This window comes from Diospyros lotus, chromosome 10 (genome assembly GCF_014633365.1).
Source record: "Diospyros lotus cultivar Yz01 chromosome 10, ASM1463336v1, whole genome shotgun sequence".
NCBI classification, from domain to species: Eukaryota; Viridiplantae; Streptophyta; class Magnoliopsida; order Ericales; family Ebenaceae; genus Diospyros; species Diospyros lotus.
The window spans coordinates 1,691,433-1,712,506 of NC_068347.1; the positions used below are offsets into that span (position 1 = coordinate 1,691,433).

General features: G+C 37.6%; 1 protein-coding gene across 3 annotated transcripts in view; it reads right to left on the reverse strand.

Moving 5' to 3' along the window:
* Window positions 1-570: 570 nt before the first annotated feature.
* LOC127812065 (prohibitin-1, mitochondrial) overlaps window positions 571-21,074 on the reverse strand; it is a 67,143-nt gene continuing 46,639 nt past the window's right edge. The window contains exons 1-7 of one of the 3 annotated variants that reach the window (XR_008025814.1): window positions 15,762-15,860; window positions 10,648-10,833; window positions 4,213-4,329; window positions 2,311-2,481; window positions 1,865-2,077; window positions 1,209-1,331; window positions 898-1,036 (exon numbers count right to left, since the gene is read on the reverse strand). Coding sequence is in view for 2 of the 3 variants with exons in the window: in XM_052352365.1 (XP_052208325.1) it covers window positions 854-1,036; window positions 1,865-2,077; window positions 2,311-2,481; window positions 4,213-4,329; window positions 10,648-10,824 (861 nt within the window). In the remaining variant the exon portion in view is untranslated. Of the gene's footprint in view, window positions 1,037-1,208; window positions 1,332-1,864; window positions 2,078-2,310; window positions 2,482-4,212; window positions 4,330-10,647; window positions 10,834-15,761; window positions 15,861-21,074 lie in introns of those variants that run through there. The other 2 variants (XM_052352365.1, XM_052352366.1) reach the window with 2 other exon arrangements.

Below are 21,074 nucleotides of genomic sequence, written 5' to 3' on the forward strand. Positions count from 1 at the left end.
AAGCAAGAACCTAAGGCTTGCCCTCATATAACAAAATTTTGTATCTCTAAGTAGAATTGGCAAGTTTCCTATTGTTCCACAACATATCAGCTCGTTTGCAATTATTGAGCAATGGGGTCTTAGTTGGTTTTCTTCAAGTAAGGGTGTCTTAAAGGCGTATATGTGGTACATGTGGGGACTATATTCTAGGATGCCTTAGGTCATTCATGGGTATTCTAAGCTATTGCTTCTTTCGCTTTTTTGCCCCCTTAGTAACATGTATACAAGAGGGGATCAACCAAAGGAACTGCAGGATAAAGATTCATGGGTATCCTAAGCTATTGGTCACACATTTGAGTTTAAAGAACGATCTCTTTACAAAATGAAAATAATATAACATACAAAAATGACCGTCTCTGACTTCTAACCCTCGCAAAGCAAAAAACCTTTCACTCAAAGATGTGGATCACAATACATATAAACAATAATCCATGCTCAATTGGTATCACTTCTACCATCCATTCTGAACCTAATAAGGCCCATCTTCAATAGAGTTTCTACCATGCATTATAGGACAACTTGATCATATGATGCAGGAGCAAGATATCAAGAACGGTCATGTTGCTCAACTATTTTAAGCATGTTCCCCAGTTCACATCCTCAATTAGCACATCATGAAGAAAACAAACTAACAAAGAGTAAGCCATGTAACCAAATGATAAAGGCCCTCAAGAAAAACCTGCTTCTATGATCATGGAACACTGACTTGCATTCTGCATGTTGATCTAACAGTTTAAAAAGTTCCAAAGAAAAATTCCCTCATTTCACAATTTTACCATCCAAAACAGCAGTTAGGAGGGTTCAAAAGGAATTTTTAACCTGCCAAGTTCATCTCCTGAAGGTTCAGCAACAGATCATCTGAACTCAAGAAAACCTTGTTGGCAGAGTTTGAAATTGTATGTGCAATTTCTCTGGCAGCTTCGATCTTTCGTAGTGTGATAAATGCTGGATTATTGGCAATGGCTTGGCCTATCAGCTGGGCACTCTTGGCCTCTCCCTGTGAAAAATAGAGCAGGAAAAAATGTCTTCAGCCAAGTGATCAAGCACCAGAAGAGGTTACCAAGAAACTCGCCACAAATGCCAATGTTCTCATTAAAGGAAAAAAGGCAGAACAATTTTAAGAGAAATTAAGAAGCAACTAAAGAAATATAAAAGAAACAGGAAGGTACCTATTGTTTGAAAGGTCGAAATACAGACACAAAGAAAATCAAAACATGAATTATTACTTCCAAGAATCCAACTTAGGATCAATGTCAACAGATCCCAAGAACTTTGTTGAGTCCTTTCGCATCCTTCGCCCAAACAAAGAAAAGTAAAAAGGTAAATCTGTTTGGCAACAGTGCAGGCATGATTCATGACTTTGAAATTCACAAAAGAAGGAAGAACGAGATTAAGACTAGAAGGTACTAGGTACTGTCAACAAAATTAAAAAAAAAAAAAAAATAGTAATAATAACAATAATAAAATGGATTCAAAATCCATCTTTAATTAAAAAATTGATTAAATCTCTAAAGAACCAATTGATATTCAAACCAAATTCCGCCAACATTAGCCATTTTGGATCTACATGAGTTTCCAACATAGTGTTGTTAAGACTTGATATGTTGTTATTCTTATTTACTCAACTTCACTAAATTGATTAGATACATTTGTCTTTTAAGCTATGAGTGTGAGCAAGGCCATGCAATAATCCAGCAAGTTGTATCATGTCAAAAACTAAAGCATTCCCACCATACCTTAAGAACTACTTTTGTGTTAAGAAACTTCATGTCCTACCTAGAAGCATAGATCAGAAACTAAAGTTTAGAAAACATTTTCATCTCACCTGTGCGCGGATAATTGCGCTTCGCTTGTCTTGTTCAGCCTTTTCAACAACAAATTTGGCCCTCTCAGCTTCTTGTGCAGCTACCTGTTTGGCTTCTATTGCAGCCGTAAACTCCTTCCCGAATGTTAAGCTTGTAATGGAGACATCATCCAGTGCTATGTTGAAATAAGCTGCCCTCTCTGTTAATATCTTCCGTATTTCCCTACTAACAGCCTACAATAATATGCCCATTACCCATCACTTTGTCAAAGGAAGGAAACATAATTTAATTCAAAAAATTAATAATAAAAAGAAAAAGTTTGGTACAATAAGATGGAATTTGTTATTTAAAAAAAAAAAAAACTGAGAAATATAGGGCACCAATGATGTGCATACAAAATTAAATGACCAATGAGAATCCCTCATTTGTAAATTAAACTGTTAGTAGAATATGCTTAGCTCCCTACCTCTCTTTGAGTAATAAGCTGGCTAGCATTGTACTGAGCAACCACTGCTTTTAAAGTTTCATGAATGATTGAAGGCAAGACCCTTTCATTAAAGTTCTCACCAAGTGTACGATAAACTGTAGGTAGCTGGTCTGGTACAGGACGGGTAAGTACTCGAAGACCAATCTTGACCTGTAAAGCAACATTAAAAGCAATGTTACATTCAAAACAACCAGGGCTACAGGTGATGCAAGACAATTAACAACATAAATTCTAGCTCTGCATTATACTATCCATGAGCACTAGCACAAAGGGAAAATAGGAAAAAAATATATCAAGACAACACCATCAGGAAGTTGCATAAGTGCGACTCAGAGAGAAAACAGGTGGTAAGCAAAAAGGCCTCGAATGACGTGTGTGTGTGTGAGAGAGAGAGCGAGAGAGAGAGAGCAATTAAGAATGGAAGGCAAACAACAAACATTATCAAATAAGTGTCATCTCATTTTCAAGCCCAAAAAAAAGAAAGCGCCAAATGAATGCAATGAGCATGATTCAGGAGTTTTTATTTATGAATGGGAATCAAACATTAAACAAATTCAAGATATGAAACACTTGATCCCTGTCTCATACTTCATAGAAAATGTGAACTTGAAAAATGTGCAATGACTATAACATTGGTTTTAAGCAAAGCAAACCCCCCCAAAGTTTAAGGTCCACAAACACCATCTGCATGGAAGAAAGTGATCTCACTATAAATTTGCAATAAAAGCCAAGATCATACAAAATAATGAAGCAACAATTATTGTAGAATATCTTTCATGATCATCAATTACATAGCAGACGAAAGGGATTAACAAAGGACTATTTTGGCTTCAACAATGCTTAGAAGTGCAAACAGATGTAACAGACCAAAAAGTAGTGGTTAAAGCTTACTAAGTTGAAGCACACGTGTCAAGTAGAAAGTGTTTCATTGATAGAAAACTAGTTGATTTAAGTCTCCAGTCAACTGAATTTTGCTTACTAAAGGAAGGTACCAAAAAATGAAAATACCTCTTTGATTAATGCTTCTTGGTGCTAACATTAGCTAAAGATTCTCTAAACTGCTTTTCCCCAATAAAACAATGAACACATACGAGTCAATTGTACATACATTAAATACAACATACAAGCAATAGATCCAAAAAGTAAATATCTTTAGCCTGACACATAAAGAAGTCATGAACAAAGGAGAGCTATTTTAACAGGAGGAGAATAAATGACCTAAATACAATTCTAGGGTACAGTCAATCTTGAATTCCATGTCCACGAGATAACTTCTCTTTCTCACTTGACATAAGAACACATACAGGGAACCTCTGTATAAATATCTTCTCAGACTCTGATCTTATTCTTCACAGGAATTCAGACTCTGATCACCATTATCCTCAATAGGCTGACAAGACAAGCTGTTCCTAGTTTGTAACATGTTGGTGTCACAATTAAGTCCACAATCTGAGCCAATGGCTCATGCAATAGATAATGGCAGATTTATCTTCCTAATCCTTCTTACTAGATAAGCAACAGAATGAGATTACCTAGTCATAGCAAGCCTGTAAAGCTTGGAAATCAGAACTTCAGTATGAGCTTGATAGCAAGCCAAGAGAACCCCCACCCCCTGTAGCTTTTTATGATATTAAAGGTAATTTTAAAGACTTTTGACAGCTAACAATAACAAAAAGAACATACAAATATGACATAACTTCCAGTTTGGACAGCAAATGCTCCTCACAATGAAAAGGATGCTATCCGAAAGAGAATGGCATATAAATAAGATAAATAATAACAATAATGATTAAAGCTGAACTTGCAGCAACAACTTCAACTGCAGCAGCACAACACTCTTTGTCAACAACTTAAATGTGGTAAATTTCTTTAGGAAGATACCATCTGGAGGTCACGACTCCCAGAAGTACTCTCCACCAAATGGGGACGGGCACGAACATCATAAATTATTGGTCTTTCAAACCATGGAATCATCAGGTGTGTCCCCTCGGGATAAACCTGGAAATCCAACAGGAAAACACACAACATTAGTAGAAAATAGATGAAAGGCAAATTTATATCTTAACATGTCTATCACTGTTTATAATCTTATTGAGACTCGAAACAAACACTGACAAATGAAGAAAGTCAGCAGGGATGATATAAGAATAAGAAGAGCAGAAAAAGAAATGCATTTCAAACCATAATCTCAAGTGCTGGCTAACAGAAATGTTTCTGTATGAATGTGAAATCAAGTTTTAGTGTTTCATCAAGTTATCCCCACGCAAAAAATAAATCATAGGCAACGGCAAGCAGCCAATATCGAGGTGCTTGAAAATGAGGGAAGGGAAATCTAGCAAAGATATCATATTTCTGAAATGCCCATACTTCTGAAATGCTGAACAAGCATTTTGAAATCAATCTGAGAGAGTAAATATGGAAGTGCATAAAAGAAGCAATTATATATTATTTCAACAACGATTGTTCTGTTAGCTTTATAGTGTTGTACATGCTTAGCCTTGTACATAGTGTTTTCCTAAGTTATACCTAGTAGAGTTGTATTGTCACGGCATGTCCGTGAATTTAGAACTCTCCTAGCCCATGGATTAGGAGATGATTTCTACTGAACGGAACAGAACAGAGCAAGGGAGGGAGAGAATGAGAGAGAAGAGAGTGAGAGAACAAAGAGAGAATTAGAGTGTTAGGAGGAAGAATCGGTTCTGATATTCAATTCAATTATAATCTTCCCAGCAAGCTTGGGAATATTAATACAACCGATCGGTGGGAGGCTGCCACAGCAGATCCCTTCTCCATGCCAGCCATTATAACAACCTTTTTGTCCTATTCTCCCCCCCCCCCCCCCTCCACGTGGGAATCTGCCAGCCTGGCTAACTAACATCTCTAGTGGAGTTATAGTAGTAAATAACAAAATTACAGCAGTAAGGAAATTACACTAGTGAGCAAAAATAAACTAATACTTATAGCTATTTGGGTTATCAGTTCCGGGTCCCCTTTCTGTGACAATTCCCCCTCACACCTTTCTTGTCCTCAAGAAATGCTGAGGAGGCTGGCAGCTCTGGGGAACTGTTTGAGTAAATTAGGCAAGTACTACCAAGTGTTGCTCCCTGTTGCCCCATCCTGCCACTTCACTAGTACTTGGATGAGTGGAACCCCTTGGTTATGAATTACCTGCCTATCCAAAATAGCTTCCGGTTCTTCCATATTATCCTTCTCTTCGGGAATGGTGGGCATTGTAGGGTTCACTTGCTCAGACCCCACTGTTTTCTTTAATGGGGAGACATGAAAAACTAGGTGAATTTGGCTTCCCTCAGGAAGCTGTAGCCAGTAAGCCACCTTCCCTACCCTTTCTAATATAAGGAACTGACCAAAATACTTAGGAGCAAGCTTTGAGACCGGCCTTTGAGTAATAGCCTTCAAGTGGGGTTTTCTCAATCTTAGGTATACCTTCTCCCCTACCTCAAATTCCTTGTCACTTCTTTTCTTATCTGCAGCCTACTTCATCCTATTTTGAGCTGTAGCCAATTCTTGTTTTAATTGTTGCAATACCATCCTTATCTGCTGCAAATACTCCTCTACTGAGGCCACAGTGGACTGTTCTCCTATAACCGGTAATAGAGGAGGCTTGTATCCAAAGAGAGCCTCAAAAGGAGACATTTTTAAGGAAGAGTGGTGGTCGGAATTATACCACCACTGGGCTAGGAAAAGCCATCTATGCCAGCTCTTGGGCTACAAGATGCAAATACACCTCAAATAACTTTCTAAGCCCTGGTTTACCCGCTCAATATTACCATATGTTTTTGGGGATGATAGGCTGAAGACATATTCAACTTAGTGCCCAACGCCTTCATAAGCTCCTTCCATAGGGTGCTCGTAAAAATCTTGTCTCGATCGGAGATAATTGTCTTGGGATAATTGTCTTGGGAATCCCATGCAGAGCTGCCACCAGATCTATGAAGATTTGAGCCACTTCTTAGCAGTATACGGATGGGCCAATCCTATGAAATGAGCAAATTTTGTGAACCGGTCTGCCACAACCATTATACTGTCATTTCCTTCTGATTTAGGCAGCCCTTCGATGAAATCCATAGAGACACTAGACCAGGCTTGTTCAGGCACTGGCAGGGGCTGTAGAAGCCCAGGGTAGGCCACATTCTCAGTTTTGCATCTTCTGCAAATGTCACAGCCCAACACAAACTTTCTTACCTCTACTCTCAGCCCTAGCCAATGGAAGAGTTGCTTCACCTAAAGGTAAGTATTTTGGATCCTGGAGTGTCCCCCCGATGGAGACTCATGCAATGACTGCAAGATTCTCTTCTTGGAATCTTCATTATTTCCAATTACAATCCTGTCCTGATGTCTCAACATCCCGTTCACCAATGTATACCCTTCGACTCCTTCAGATCCCATGGCCACCCTTTCCAATAACTCCCTCACTGTATCATCTCCTTCACAGCTTTCTATCACTTGTTGGCACCATTCTAGAATAACAGTAGTTATGGCTGCCACATTCCCCTCCTCATGACACCTTGAAAGAGCATCGGCAACCATATTTTCTTTTCCCTTCTTGTATTGTATCGAGTAGTCTAAACCCATCAACTTGGCCATCCCTTTTTTTTGCAATTGTGTTCATAGTTTTTGCTGTAACAGAAACTTCAAGTTTTCGAGGTCCGTTTTAATTATAAACCTCACCACCTCCAAGTAATGTCTCCATTTATCTATAGCTATCAGCATCGCGAGAAACTTCTTCTCATATATGCTAAGCCCCACATGTTTTAAGCCCAAGGCTTGACTTAAGAATGCCAATGGCCTTCCTTCTTACACTAGGACTACTCCTACACCTGCCCTGCATGCATCTGTCTCTTGGACAAAGGTCTTATTGAAATCGGACAGCCATAATACTGGCACTCCACTCATGGTTTCTTTTAGCTTCTCAAAGGCCCCTTCGGCTTCAAGGCCCCAACTGAAATTTCTCTCCTTCAATAATTCTGTTAGTGGTTTGCTAAGGATCCCATAATTTCTTACGAACCATCGGTAGTACCCGATTAATCCTAGGAATCCCCTCAAAGATCTCACTAAATTAGGCCTCGACCAGGACACCATAGCCTCCACCTTCTTTGGATCAGTGCTAACCCCTCCCTTGGATATAATGTACCCCAAATATTCCACTTGCCCTTGACCAAATGCACACTTAGATTTCTTAATGAAAAGCTAGTTAGATTTGAGGATGTCCAGGGTGGTCTTAAGATGAATTAGGTGCTGGCTAAGGGAAGGGTTGTGAACTAATATGTCATCAAAGAACACAAGGATAAATTTCCGAAAGTAGGGTTCGAATATTGGGTTCATTAAGGATTGGAAGGTGGTCAAGGCATTAGTAAGCCCAAATGGCATTACCAAGAATTCAAAGTACCCGTGGTGGGTTCTAAAAGTTGTTTTATGTATGTCTTTCGGCCTCATCCTAATTTGATAATACCCCAAATACAAATCCTGCTTTGAAAAGACTTGGGGTTGGTGAAGTTCATCTAAGAGGTCTTCTACCAAAGGCATAGGGAATTTATCCTTAATGGTTATGGCATTGAGTTGGTGATAATCCACACAAAATCACCATGATCCATCTTTCTTTTTTACTAATAAGATGGGGGAAGCAAAGGGGCTTTGGCTGGGCCTGATAATGGACTATTGAAGCATTTCCCTCACCATTCTTTCTATTTCATTCTTTTGTAGTGGGGGGTATCGATAGGATCTCACATTAATGGGTTCGATATTTGGCTTTAGGTGAATGGTATGATCAAATGGTCTCGTGGGAGGTAGGGAATTGGGTTCCATGCAAAGGTTCTCATATCCTGCCAGCAATTCATTAATACAATCTAAATGATTTACCTGATCAGGGAGTTCCCTAGTCGAGTTGACAGTTAGGTAGGCCTTTCCGTGCCCTCTTGGGGGCTCCTCTGCTGTTATAATGGAGAAGAGATTGACCAGCTGACTCCATTTTCCCTTGATCACCTTTTGCAACCTCCTTCTGTATTATCCTGCATGTTCCAGCCTCCTTACCTCTTGCCAATATCATCCTTATTCCTTCCTTTTCAAATAACACCTCCATTCAATTAAAGTCAAAGCTAATTGGGCTTACTCCTTTCATCCAATCCACCCCCAATACTACATCACATCCCCCCAATTGTAACAATCTTAGGTCTGCTTCAAATTTTTCGCCCTGCATCTCCTAGCAGAACCCGTTGCAGCCAAGGTACTCATCACCCGTTGGCCATTAGCCACGGTCACACTCAAGGGTGGGGTACCCGTGAGTTGACATTTCAGCTTCTTGGCCATGCCTTCATCTAGAAAGTTGTGGGTACTCCCACTGTCAATTAAGACCATTAGGCATTTTTCTTTAATCTGCCCCTCTACTTTTATTATTTTTTTGTCAGTTACCCCCTTCAAGGCATGGATTGATATTTCTCCATTGTCTTCCTCAGCCCCTTCCTCATCTTCTTCTTCTGTTACCTCTTGGTCAGGCTCCTCATCCCCTTCCAGCAATAGTATCTGCCTCTTACACTGATGCCTCATATGGTACTTCTCTCCACACTAAAAGCACAATCCTGTCAGTCTTCTCTACTCCCGCAGCTACTCTCCAAAAGGAGCTGGGTTAGGGCCTATTGCCCCTCTGACCCCACTACTCCCTTTTATCTGTTCCCAATTGGGATCTCCTCCTGCAGTATTAGATGAGCCTACTACCACTCCTCTCATTTGCTACCTTTACTTCCTCATTAAAGCTTTTACCACCAACTCTTGTAGCCTGGCATTCTCTGAGGCTTGCTCCACTGACTGAGGCCTCAATACCTTCACCATTGGTCTGAGCTCGTCATTAAGGCCACTTAGATAACTCGACACGAAGTAGGTCTCTGAGAGGTGATGATTATGTTGGATTATGAGAGATCTTAGCTCCTGAAAGCATTTTTGGTAGCTCTCCACACTACCGGTTTGCCTCAGTTTGTTAAATTCCTCTACAATGTCCACCATACTCCTTTCCCCAAACCTTTCACACACCCTCTCAGAGAATTCCTCCCAAGCATAAATCCTCCCATGTCCAAGGCTTCCTTGGTACCATGTGTCAACCACCTCATTGAAATAGGTTGTAGCCAGGGGTACTCTCTACCCTTCAGGAACACCATACCACTCAAACATTCTCTTGCATTTCCTCAGCCACCATCAAGGATTGAGTCGATTGACTCCCTTGAAAGAGGGAATCTCCATCCGGGGCATCAGGAACCCTGGGTGCTGGTGATTTACAGGACCTTCCCGACCCCTTTCCATCAATCCAACCAACTCCTCCTCCTGGTCCACCTCAATCTCCGAAATCCCTCGTCCCCTGTTAGTCATATTCCTCTATAGGATTGGTTTTGCACGCTCTCTAGGTGGAAAATCAAGAGACATCCTTATCGGGTTCTGGTGAACAAACATAACTATGAACTGTTGCATTTGCACACCCAGTTCATCTCGCACCCTTGCGATGAACCCTTCCAATCTCTGCTTCAATCCATCCATTGTGCTCTCCACTCGGCGATCCAACGCCATGATCGCTTCATGGCTCCGGGTAGCTCCTAACTCCAGCTAGTCGATTTGATTTTGGCATTCGATCATGACCGAGATGGCCTGTTGTAGTTGGGATTCCAAATTCTTCATACGGGTCCCTTCTGCCATCACCGTCTTCTTCCTTAACCGACCGAGGACAGGTGGCTCTGATACCAAAATCTCATAGCACGTCCGTGAATTTAGAACTCTCCAAGCCTGGTATGGATTAGGAGATGATTTCTACCGAACAGAATAGAATAGAGCAAGGGAGGGAGAGAATGAGAGAGAAGAGAGTGAGAGAATTAGAGCGTTAGGAGGAAGAATTGGTTCAGATATTCAATTCAATCATAATCTTCCCAGCAAGCTTGGGAATATTTATACAATCGATCGGTGGGAGGCTGCCACAGCAGATCCCTTCTCCATGCAGTTATAACAGCCTTTTTGTCCTATTCTACCCCCCCCCCCCCCCCCCTCCACGTGGAGAATCTGCCAGCCTGGCTAACTAACATCTATAGTGGAGTTACAGTAGTAAATAGCAAAATTACAGCAGTAAGAAAATTACACTAGTGAGCAAAAACAAACTAATACTTATAGCTACTTGGGTTATCAATTTCGGGTCCCCTTTCCGTGACATGTATATAACCTAACACGTGAATAAAATATTCAAACATTTTTTTGTCTCTTTTTCAAAACAGTTTTAAAATGTGTGTATATTTAATTACGAGAGAAAGTACAACAGCAAACTCAAACCTTATCCTTCACACCAACTATACGGTTGAAGACAATAGCACGGTGCCCACCATCGACATTGTAGAGGCTGTTAGCAACTCCATACAAGCCAAGTCCAGCAATAACTCCCAACTTAATAGCAGCAGAAGATGCACCACCTCCAGGCACCTTTGGAACTTTAACATTCTTAAAATTCATTATCCTAATCTGGGATTACATAAATAAGAAGTGATTACAAAGAAATTGAAGCAAAAAGTAACTCAAGCAACAAAATAGCAAACATCATGTCATGTATCAGTTAACAACCATTGAATGTAAGAGTCATTAAGATGCGAAAAGAGAGAAACAGACTAGGATTTACATGAGGTAGAAAAGAAAGAACATAAGCACAAGTACAAACATAATAATAATTATTCAAAGAACAATTATTTATTTTGTTCTCCTTATGGGTACAAAAGAAATCAAAACATAAAAAGCTAATTCCCATAAATCCAAGTCAATGACTAAAGAACAAGCCATTACAAAGGTTGGAATCGAGAATGTAGTACAATAGCATAAATTAAACAGAGTATGACCATTATGAAACAATAGTGCAACTCAAAGAAAAGAAAAGAAAAGAAAACACATTAAGGGGAAGCAGAAGAGCTGGGCCCAGAAAAATAAAATAAAATAATGATAAGTAAAAGTGCATATGCAAGTAAGCTAGCCAAATGCAATGCTTATCACTCAATAACAAGAATCTAAATATATATATATATATATAGCATTACATAAACCAAAAAACAAGCTACTTTACAAAATTATGGTAAGGCTGTGACCAAGAATGATCCTCTACACACCATCGCAAGGTGGGAAGCCTTGAACACTAGTAATGCTCCCTTCTTCTAGAAAAAGAAAGAAACAAACTTTCTGCCAAGACAAACTTATGGTGTTTGGTTTACAATACAAATTCTCTCCGCTATACTCGAGCATTATTAACCAAGTCATGCAAGACATACCACTTCTAGAAGTTTAGTACATGAAACCATACACAATACATACTCAAGAAGGTGTCACGACCCTAGGGTTTGAATAGGAAATTGAAGAAAGAACAGAATTGGAGAGAAAAAAAGAACAGAAAGGAGAAATGAAGGAGGAAAGGAAAAGTTTTAGACATACAGAGGGAGAGAGAAGAGTGGGAGGGAAAACAGAATGTTTCATTCAATCCATTCATAGCCCTTCTTCTCTAACCTACAGCCTATTTATAGGTTGTTTACAACCATTCAGTTATTAACCAACTAATCAACTAACACACTAACCAACTCAAGTAACTACAACTAACAACTCCAGTACAATTACAACTATTGCCCTAGGAGTCATGACATTTCCCCCCTCCTTAAGAGAGTTCTTGTCCCTCATAACTTGTAGTTGCTGACCCTATTTTTCATCCAATTCTAGCCTTCACAATTTGAATTCTTTTTTGCCTTTTTTCTTCTTTTCTCTTACTGGCCTTGGTCTCTTTTGCTTTCTCCTTATTGGTTTTATTTGATGAATGAGAGAGGAAACAACATCTTGTTGTTCAGCAAGTATTTCAAGCTCTTTTGAAGTACCGCCTTCATTTTCCTCTACTAAAATCAGCAACAACTCCTTTGCCTCTTCAACGGCTAAGAAATCTCCAACAATATCATCTGTTGTGATATCCTTGGTAGTGCCTAAAAGGTCAACAAAATCTTTTGCCACACATTGACATTTTTTAACCGCATTTTCCTCCTCTGTCTCTATTCAGTGGATCCTCAAAAATTAGCTTTGTATTGTCATTTGGTATTGGAGGAGTGCCTTTTTTTAAAAGAGAAACAGACTTGAAGTCTTCAAAATTCAGAGTTGTTGTGATCATATCCTTTCTCGAGTTCACAACATCTTCCACTTTCTCCTCTTCCATAGAGATCTTCTCAATAGGATTATCTTTTACTTCTTGAATTTCCTAATCCATTGGGGGAAATTCATCAACTTCTTGCTTTAAACTAGGGGTAGCCATAGAAATACCTTTGTCCTACTGGCTGCTCTTAAGATAAATGGCTTCCAGCACCAATTCTTGCAGCCTCGCCTTCTTCGCCGCTTGTTCCACCGTAGGAGGACAAAACATTTTCACCATAAGTCTCAATGTATCATTAAGACCATTAGTGAATCTTGATACAAAATAAGACTCATTCAAGGTTGGATGGGAATGGAGCGCCCGTGCTTTCAATTTCTCAAACTTGACCAAATACTCCATAACCAAGTCCTCGTGTTTCAGTTTGTTGAACTCCTTGTTGTAACTCTCATCTCCAACCTGATTCTTCTTGGTATACTTAATAAAAAATTCATCAAACTTGCTTGATAGACCTTTCAATTTGCTCTCAATACTATCCCAAGTATTTGCAATTCCTGTATCCATCTTCTCAGTTCAAATCCTTGCAAATTCACCTATGAAACAAGAATCTATCAATTGCCCTAAGCAATTTCCAAGAACCATACAACCGAGGACCACTTGAAATTGTCGGAATTCTTGAATGCGCCGAAATTGCCTGAAACTAATGCTCCGTTACGATCTACTTTGATGAAGTTAAATCGGAATTATCGTTAGGGATCATCGGAATTCAAAGCCAAAAATCATTGGACTCGCCGCCAATCCAAATTGAAAATAGCCATGACCCACACCCCAATCCAAACCAGTTAGTTGAACCACTGCAACTATTTGCTATCTACTTGTGAGAAATCGCCTGACAGAAATTATCAGCGATAAGAGGAATCGAAAGCCCAGAACTGCTTGTCCACCTCCTACCACCCAATCAGTCTTGCAATCCACCTTTGATCACCACCGCTATAGTTGCTTCAGAATTGCGCCTTCAAGATCGCCCATAATCCAATTTTTGGAATCACCGAAATTCGCCGCTTCTCGAATTACCTCCCGCAACACGTTCAATTTTGCCCCACTCATCGATCAACGTCTTCCTTCCAACCTAAACTCAAGTTGCAATCACCGAATTCCGTACCTCAGCTTCGATCAAGATTGCCTCTTGATCAGTTTCTAGAGACAGCCTGACTTGTTTTGATGGGTCTGCTACTAGATTTCGTCGCTAGAATCGTCGGAATCACCACTAAATTAGTTGGATCCACAGTCAAGAACCGTTGGCTCTGATACTAATTGTCACGACCCTAGGGTTTGAATAGGAAATTGAAGAAGAAAGAACATAATTAGAGGGAGAAAACATAATAGAAAAGAAGGAGAAATGAAGGAGGAAAGGAAAGGTTTTAGACGTACAGAGGGAGAGAGAAGAGTGGGAGGGAAAACATAATGTTTCATTCAATCCTGTCATAGCACTTCTTCTCTAACCTATAGCCTATTTATAGGCTGTTTACAACCATTCAGTTATTAACCAACTAATCAACTAACACACTAACCAACTCAAGTAACTACAACTAACAACTCCAGTACAATCACAACTACTGCCCTTGGGGTCATGACAGAAGGATGCAAAAAACAGTCTAACCCTAGCCCAAAAGGAGTAAAAAGCTTCACAAAGAAAGATGTGAGAGAAAGTTGCCCCATCTTGTTCCTTAAGGTAATATTCCTCCTTATAACATTAGCTACAAACCATTTGACATAGCTTTAAATTTTCTATTTTTAGTTTTCATTTTTGTTTTCATTTTGTATATGCATTCATATTCATTTAAGAAAAAAATCCCTAACATGCTCTTGAAAACTATACTTTATTTTCAGTTTTTTGTTTGATTGTTGTATTTTTCTTAATTTTCTGTGTCCTTCCCACCACCTGTGACTAGGGTCACTGGCAGCTCCAGCAAGTTGGCAAGATGCATGGGAATGTCAACGACTGGCTGGCAAAGCTAGCCAATGACCCCTCCGTTGACTTCCTAAGTTCAATCTCCAGACAAGAAGAAAACAAAATGAAAATTATAGAAACACTTTTTTCTTGTTCTGGAAATTTTTAAAACTAAAACAAATTATCAAATAATATTTTCTATTTTCATTCCCAAACGTAATGAAACCAAAACTAAAAGCTGAAGGCCTATCAAATGGGCCACAAGCACATATTTGCAGATATTACATAACTTTACAAAAAAAAAAGTTGGAAAATAATTCAAATGAGTTTTATCTACTTCTCAATCATAATTGAGGAGTTGATTTGTCTAAGAACTTTCTTAACACATGCGTATATGTATCCTAACTCCGCCTATGAGTGGGTAGAAGTGTTAAAAGTTGTTACTCCTTACTACAGCCAATCACAAGCACAGATAATGGAGGGGGGTGGCATTCAATAGCTGACAGCTGATGTAAAATTTATTTAATCTTCTTACCATGAATTCTAGACAAAATATCATTTCATTAGGAAGTATAACCCTCTTTATCAACGTGTCATATTGCTCAAGTATTAGAGCCATTGCATCAGTGCCTGAATGTAATGGTAAAGATGATTATCAAGCTAAAATCCATGTAATTGGCCCTGGGTTTAAGGCTGAATATTGTTGTTCTTGTTCTTGTTTATGTATATGTATCTTGAGAGGCTCATAACATAAACACTGATCCTTCGTAACTTCAATAGCAAACTCTAAAACAATGAGCCTCCCAATAGGAAATGCACAAAACCAAATAGATCACAACTACTCCAAATCCTTCAATAATCAAGAGATGGAAACTGAAAATTTACTTCCACTAAACCCAATAATTTGAAAGTGTATTTTCAATTCCACCAATATCCACTTCAGTAAAATTTTACACATGATTCTAGAAATGTGAAAATGAAAATTGCAACACCCAAACAACAGCCATCACCATTTCCAGTATTATACACTCTTATGAAGTTCCATGAAGCTTTAAGACCTCGATCAGCTGTATATCCACTTTATTTGTCATCATAAACCCCCTTTTTTTTTTTCCAAATTTTTGTTGCTTTGAAATTAAATCCAGAGAGAAAAAACCCAATCACAGAATTAGAATAACTTAACAAAAAAACGCAGGAACTTGGTGACATAACAGCGCGAGAGACGAGATCCAACAACAAACAGTATCTTCAAATCGAACTTTGATTAGACAAAAAGCACATACATTTGCAGATACAGGCATATGAGATGCAGAAGGAGAGAATATATGCGCGTACCTTGTCGAAGCCGAGACGGGGACGATGGAATTGGAAACTGGAAGGAGAGGGGCAAAAGTGAGAGGGTTTAGGGCTTATAACGTTCCGTGGGGTTAGGGTTTTTCGGTCAAACACACATTGGACGACTTTATCATCCGATTCAAGTGTTAATAAATGGGAAATGTTATGTCTCATGTTATTAAGTCCAACAAAATATTTTTTATTTTTAATTTCTAAATATTTTTATTAATTAATAATATATATATGTATCGTATTTTAAAATACTTTACTAATCAATAAGAATGGGTTACCACCCAATAAAATTTAATTAAAAAATTTGGTAAATTTTCTTATTCAAAAATATAAATTTAGTTAAGATATTCATTAATGTTACCTAATAAAAATTAATTTAAAATTTAAATAGATATTCTGATCTAAAAATATAAATTTAATTTAATTTAATTTAAATGTATAAGGATGATGACATGTTATGCTTTGGTCGAGTTAATGTTTTATGAACCATATTACTTGTACATCAAGGATTAAATCTTGAACTACACACTCGTGTAAATGACTAAAAGACCCCTCACAACTCATCATCTCGCGTTGTCATATTGCTTTGAGTGGGGGGTATTTTAGTCATGTATCTCAGCACCTCACGCCGTCCCATCACCTTGAGTAAGAGGTATTTTTATCATTTTAGGTGTATTATATAGCTCAAGGAGTACAAACGGCATTTTCCATATTTTATTTTTATTTCTTGTATTGATACAATCTAAATTATTTACAATAAATATAAATAAAAGTAAATTGACAGTACATTTTTATATCAAATACTTTATAAAAAGCTTATAAGTATTTGATATAAAAATATGAAATGTTATTTATTAATGAGCTTTTGGCTTATTGAGGAGTCAAAAACTCTTTTTAAAGGGTTGTTAGACCAAAAAATAGCCTAAGTTATTCACTCAAAAGACTGATTAAAGCTTTGCAACCAAATGCTCAGAGATTTTAAATAAGGTTTTAACAGTAAAGCCAAGTAAAAAGTTGATATTAAACAAACATGTCTTTACTTAACGCTGCTATTAGTAACAAAGGGAGTATTGTGACTAATTTGAGAAAATTTAGAAATCAATTTGGCAAAATATAAAATTTAGGGAGGGCCGGGGGGGGGGGGGGTGTATAGACAGTTTACTCTATAAATTATTTATTTACATATTTTATTATAATGGCTCAATCTAGAATGGACATTTCTTTCCTTCTTTTTTTTTTTTTTTATGATTACAAAGTATATTCTAAATCAATGGAGTACATACAAACTAATAGAATACAACCAATGAACCTTCAAAGTACAAATAATTAATTTACATTAATTACAAACCAATATGAAGTTTAAAGGGCTAATAGCAGCAAAAATCCAAACTATTTCACGTTTTTGCAATCTAATCCAAATATTTTAATTTTGACAATTGTATCTTGATTGGATGTAATTTCATTGTGATAACAATAACATTGTATGAAGTGTTTATCTCTCTACCTTGAGAGGTTTAGAGTTTCCCGTGACTATTCCTAAGTGAACAGTGCATATGGCACGTTCTCGCCGATCTCTATTGGCAAGATCACGTCCAAGAAGCCGACCTCCCTTAGGCCGAAGCAATGGGGGTATTTCCAAACAAATTTGTAGGTCAAGATCGAGAAATCCGGCTATAGCGGGTGTGATAGAAGCTAGTGTTGAAGGTTTACCAATGGTTGGAAATGGAGGAAACGAAGCTGCCAGGTCGAAAGCAAGTTCGGTTGAGGAGTTTAATGGCTATGAAACAGTCGGCATGATGTTAGAACAAGAGGAAGGAAGTGATCAAGTTCAAAATACTAATGAAGCTTTCAGGGAGGAGGAACGTGTAGTGATGGAGGGTGGTCAAGCGTTAACGATCAAGGAATACGACCTGCTGCATGAGGACGTCTCTGGGTAAGGCAGTGTCAATGGAGTTTCTAGGCAAGGTGACGAAGGCTCTAAAAGGATCGACTTGGGTGACCCCTCGTCATTTCCTCCCTTGAATAGTGGCTGGGCCCCAGCTTCTCCGTTGCGTGCAGAAGGCATTGTCAACCTGCAGTCATCTCCGTCCAGTGGCAAAAAAAATAATGGCAGTGCAAGAATGGAAACTGGTCTGTGAGACATGAACCAGGCGGAATATAGGAGCTCGGGTTGCCTCAAGGTCACCTCAAGCTCCGTAAAAAACACTAGGTCCAGCCTGTAGATGATGGAGGAGGTGGCTCTGGTGGTGGCAAAAGATCGCCGTCGATTGCAACTAGCCAGTGATGTGATAATAGCTCGAAGCGGCAAGGTCCAGGCTTCTGACCAAGCCATTCCCCGAGCTCCCACCCATTTCCAACAAGGCTCCAGTCCTCGAGGTGTTGCTCGGTCACATCAGCTGCGGCCAAATTTTGGGAATGGCCACGTCACTACAGGCCGAATGTTAAAGGATGAGGCAGTTGTCTGAACTTTTGAAGGTGGTGGGCCTTACCTGCAGGGGGCTTTCCCTCAAGAAACAGGCCGAAAAAATCAAGGCCTAGGTGGCCCATGAGGCCCAGGAGCTTTCATTCAAAAGCAACCTCCAGGCTACCATTGTGGAGCCCCCTTTAATAGGGTGGGCCAGCCAGCTTTTGGGCCTGCTCATGGCTTGCAGCATACGGCCATTGGGCCTTCTTCATTTGGGCAACAGCCTCCTATTAAGCCCAACCAGAAATATTTAGCTAGTTAGCCCATTAAATCATGGGCATATATTACTGATGATCGAGCCCAAAGATTACCCACCCGCCTCGAATATTTCTTGCCTTCGGGTACGCAATCCGAAATCTTGCTAGTTCGTTTACCAAGTGATGTTATTGATGAATGCACTGATTATTGGATGAATACTCTTATCAGATATCTTATTGAAAAATGATTGCCTTTTCCGGTGGTTCAAAATATTGCTAGGTGTATGTGGCAACGCCATGGCCTTCTCGAGGTCCTTTTCAAATAATTGCAATTTTATTTTATTTTTCGTTTTGATTCCCAAGAAAATATATTGAAGGTTGTTGACGTTGGTCCGTATCATTTCGCGGATTGCCCGTTTATTATTAAGTGTTGGGAGCCAGGAATGAATTTGGCTAAGGAGTCCTATTCATCCATTCCATTGTGGATAAAAATTCATAAGCCCCCATTAGAAGGATGGTCCCTGAAGGGAATTTCTATTATAGCCAGTCAGGTTGGAAGACCTTTGCATACAGATCCAGTAACAGAGGATAGATCAAGATTAGGTTATGCTAGGGTTTGTGTCGAGGTCAATGTTTTATCTAAGTTTCCTAAGCATATTGATATTGACCAGGGTATTGATGAAGCTACTAGGGAACGTCGTATCTCTAGACTTCCTATTGAGTATTAGTGGATTCCATCTATTTGTTTCCACTATAGGGTCTTTGGTCACCTAGATTCACGATGCCCAAAACAGCCTCACTACAAAAAAAAGGCATTTAGCGGCGGTTTTTACTGCTAAGTGATTTAGCGGGGGTTTTGACTAACCGCTGGAATAACCGCCACTAATCACATTTTTTTGCGACGGTTTTAAAATTGTCGCAAAATTAGTGATTTAGCGGCGGTTTATAAAATATATAGTGGCGGTTTTCCAACCGCCGCAAAAATTAAAAATTTTAATTTTAGAAAAAATTAAAAACTTTAATTTTAGCGACGGTTTCTAAAACTGTCGCAAAAATAAAATAAAAATTAAAAATTTTAATTTTAGCGGCGGTTTCTAAAACTGCCGCTAAAATTAAAACAAAATTAAAAATTTTAATTTCTTCCACTCGCCCGCGCCCACCCGCTGACTCGCCCGCCCGCCTGTGCCGCCCAGCCACGTGGCCGCATGTCCGTGCGCCACGTGGCGAGGCCCCTTCCCCAGAGTTTCGATCCCGCAACCTCCACTGTGCAACCGTCTGATATGCCAAACCCCCTTATTATATAACCACATATATAAATTATATACCAAAACAACCACTACTTTCCATAATTATATTTTATATTTTTTAATATAAATTAAAAACATTAATTAATTTATTATTTTTTAAAAGAGTAAAGGAATAAATTAAAAATAAATTAATTGAATTAAATTAACTAAATTAATTGATTAAAAATAAAAAATATATATATATTTTTAAAATTATTAAAATTTTGTTAAATTTATTTTTATTTTAATTTTTTAAATTACATTTTTAATTAACTAGTGGTGAACCCATGTGATATATGGGAGAGTTTAATTTAAAAATAAAAAAATAAATTTATTATTTTAAATAATTTTAACAGAATGGATAATTATACTTTTTTTTTAATCTTTAATCATGTTGAAAAAATTTAAGTTTACTTAATTATTTACTATTCAATATACTAATGGAAAACACTTTTAATTTAATATACTGTCATTAAATTAATGTATTAAAGAATAATTAACATATTAAATAGGTTACTTGAGAAAAAACTTATAATTTTTTTATTATATTATATTTATTTATAAATAAATATTTTCACTTAAAATCATTCGTTATTTTCTATTTATTATATGATAATTATAAATATAAATTAAAACTCTTAAATATGAGTAAGAATAAGTTTTTTCAATAATAACAAAATTTAAAAAAAATTAATTTTGAGTTCTTCCATAGTCTTAAAAATGTGATACTTTAAATATTAATTAGCATTGAAAAATCGTAGCATTGGACAACCTTAAATAATTTTTTATGAATTTGTTAAGACATCACATTTTCAAAACTATAATATAATTATTAAAGTAATTAATAATTAATTAATCACTACCTTTGATTTAATGCAAGTTTTTGAGGGAAAAAATTCATCATTGATTGACACTTGGCAAAATACTTTATTTGACTATCATATTTTAATATTATATAAATATACATAGAATAAAGATATAAAAATAATATTTTAAATAAGTGAATAATTTTCTATGACTTAATTAATAGTTTAAGTTGTCTATTAATATTTCTCATAAAACTCATGCAAATTTAATACAAAACAATTAGCATTGAAAAACTCGTATATTTAAAATTTATTATTAATTTTACAATAATTAGTACATATTAATGTAAATTATGTAAATTATTAATGTAATAAGTACTAAATGCAAATCATTAATGCAAGTTTTGGGGAAAAATTTTATTACTACTTATTATTTCAAAGCAATTGAAAATTTTAAATTATTAATGCAAATTATAAAATATAAATTATTAATACAATAAATATTAATTGCAAATCATTGATTAATGCAAGTTTTGAGAGGAAATTTC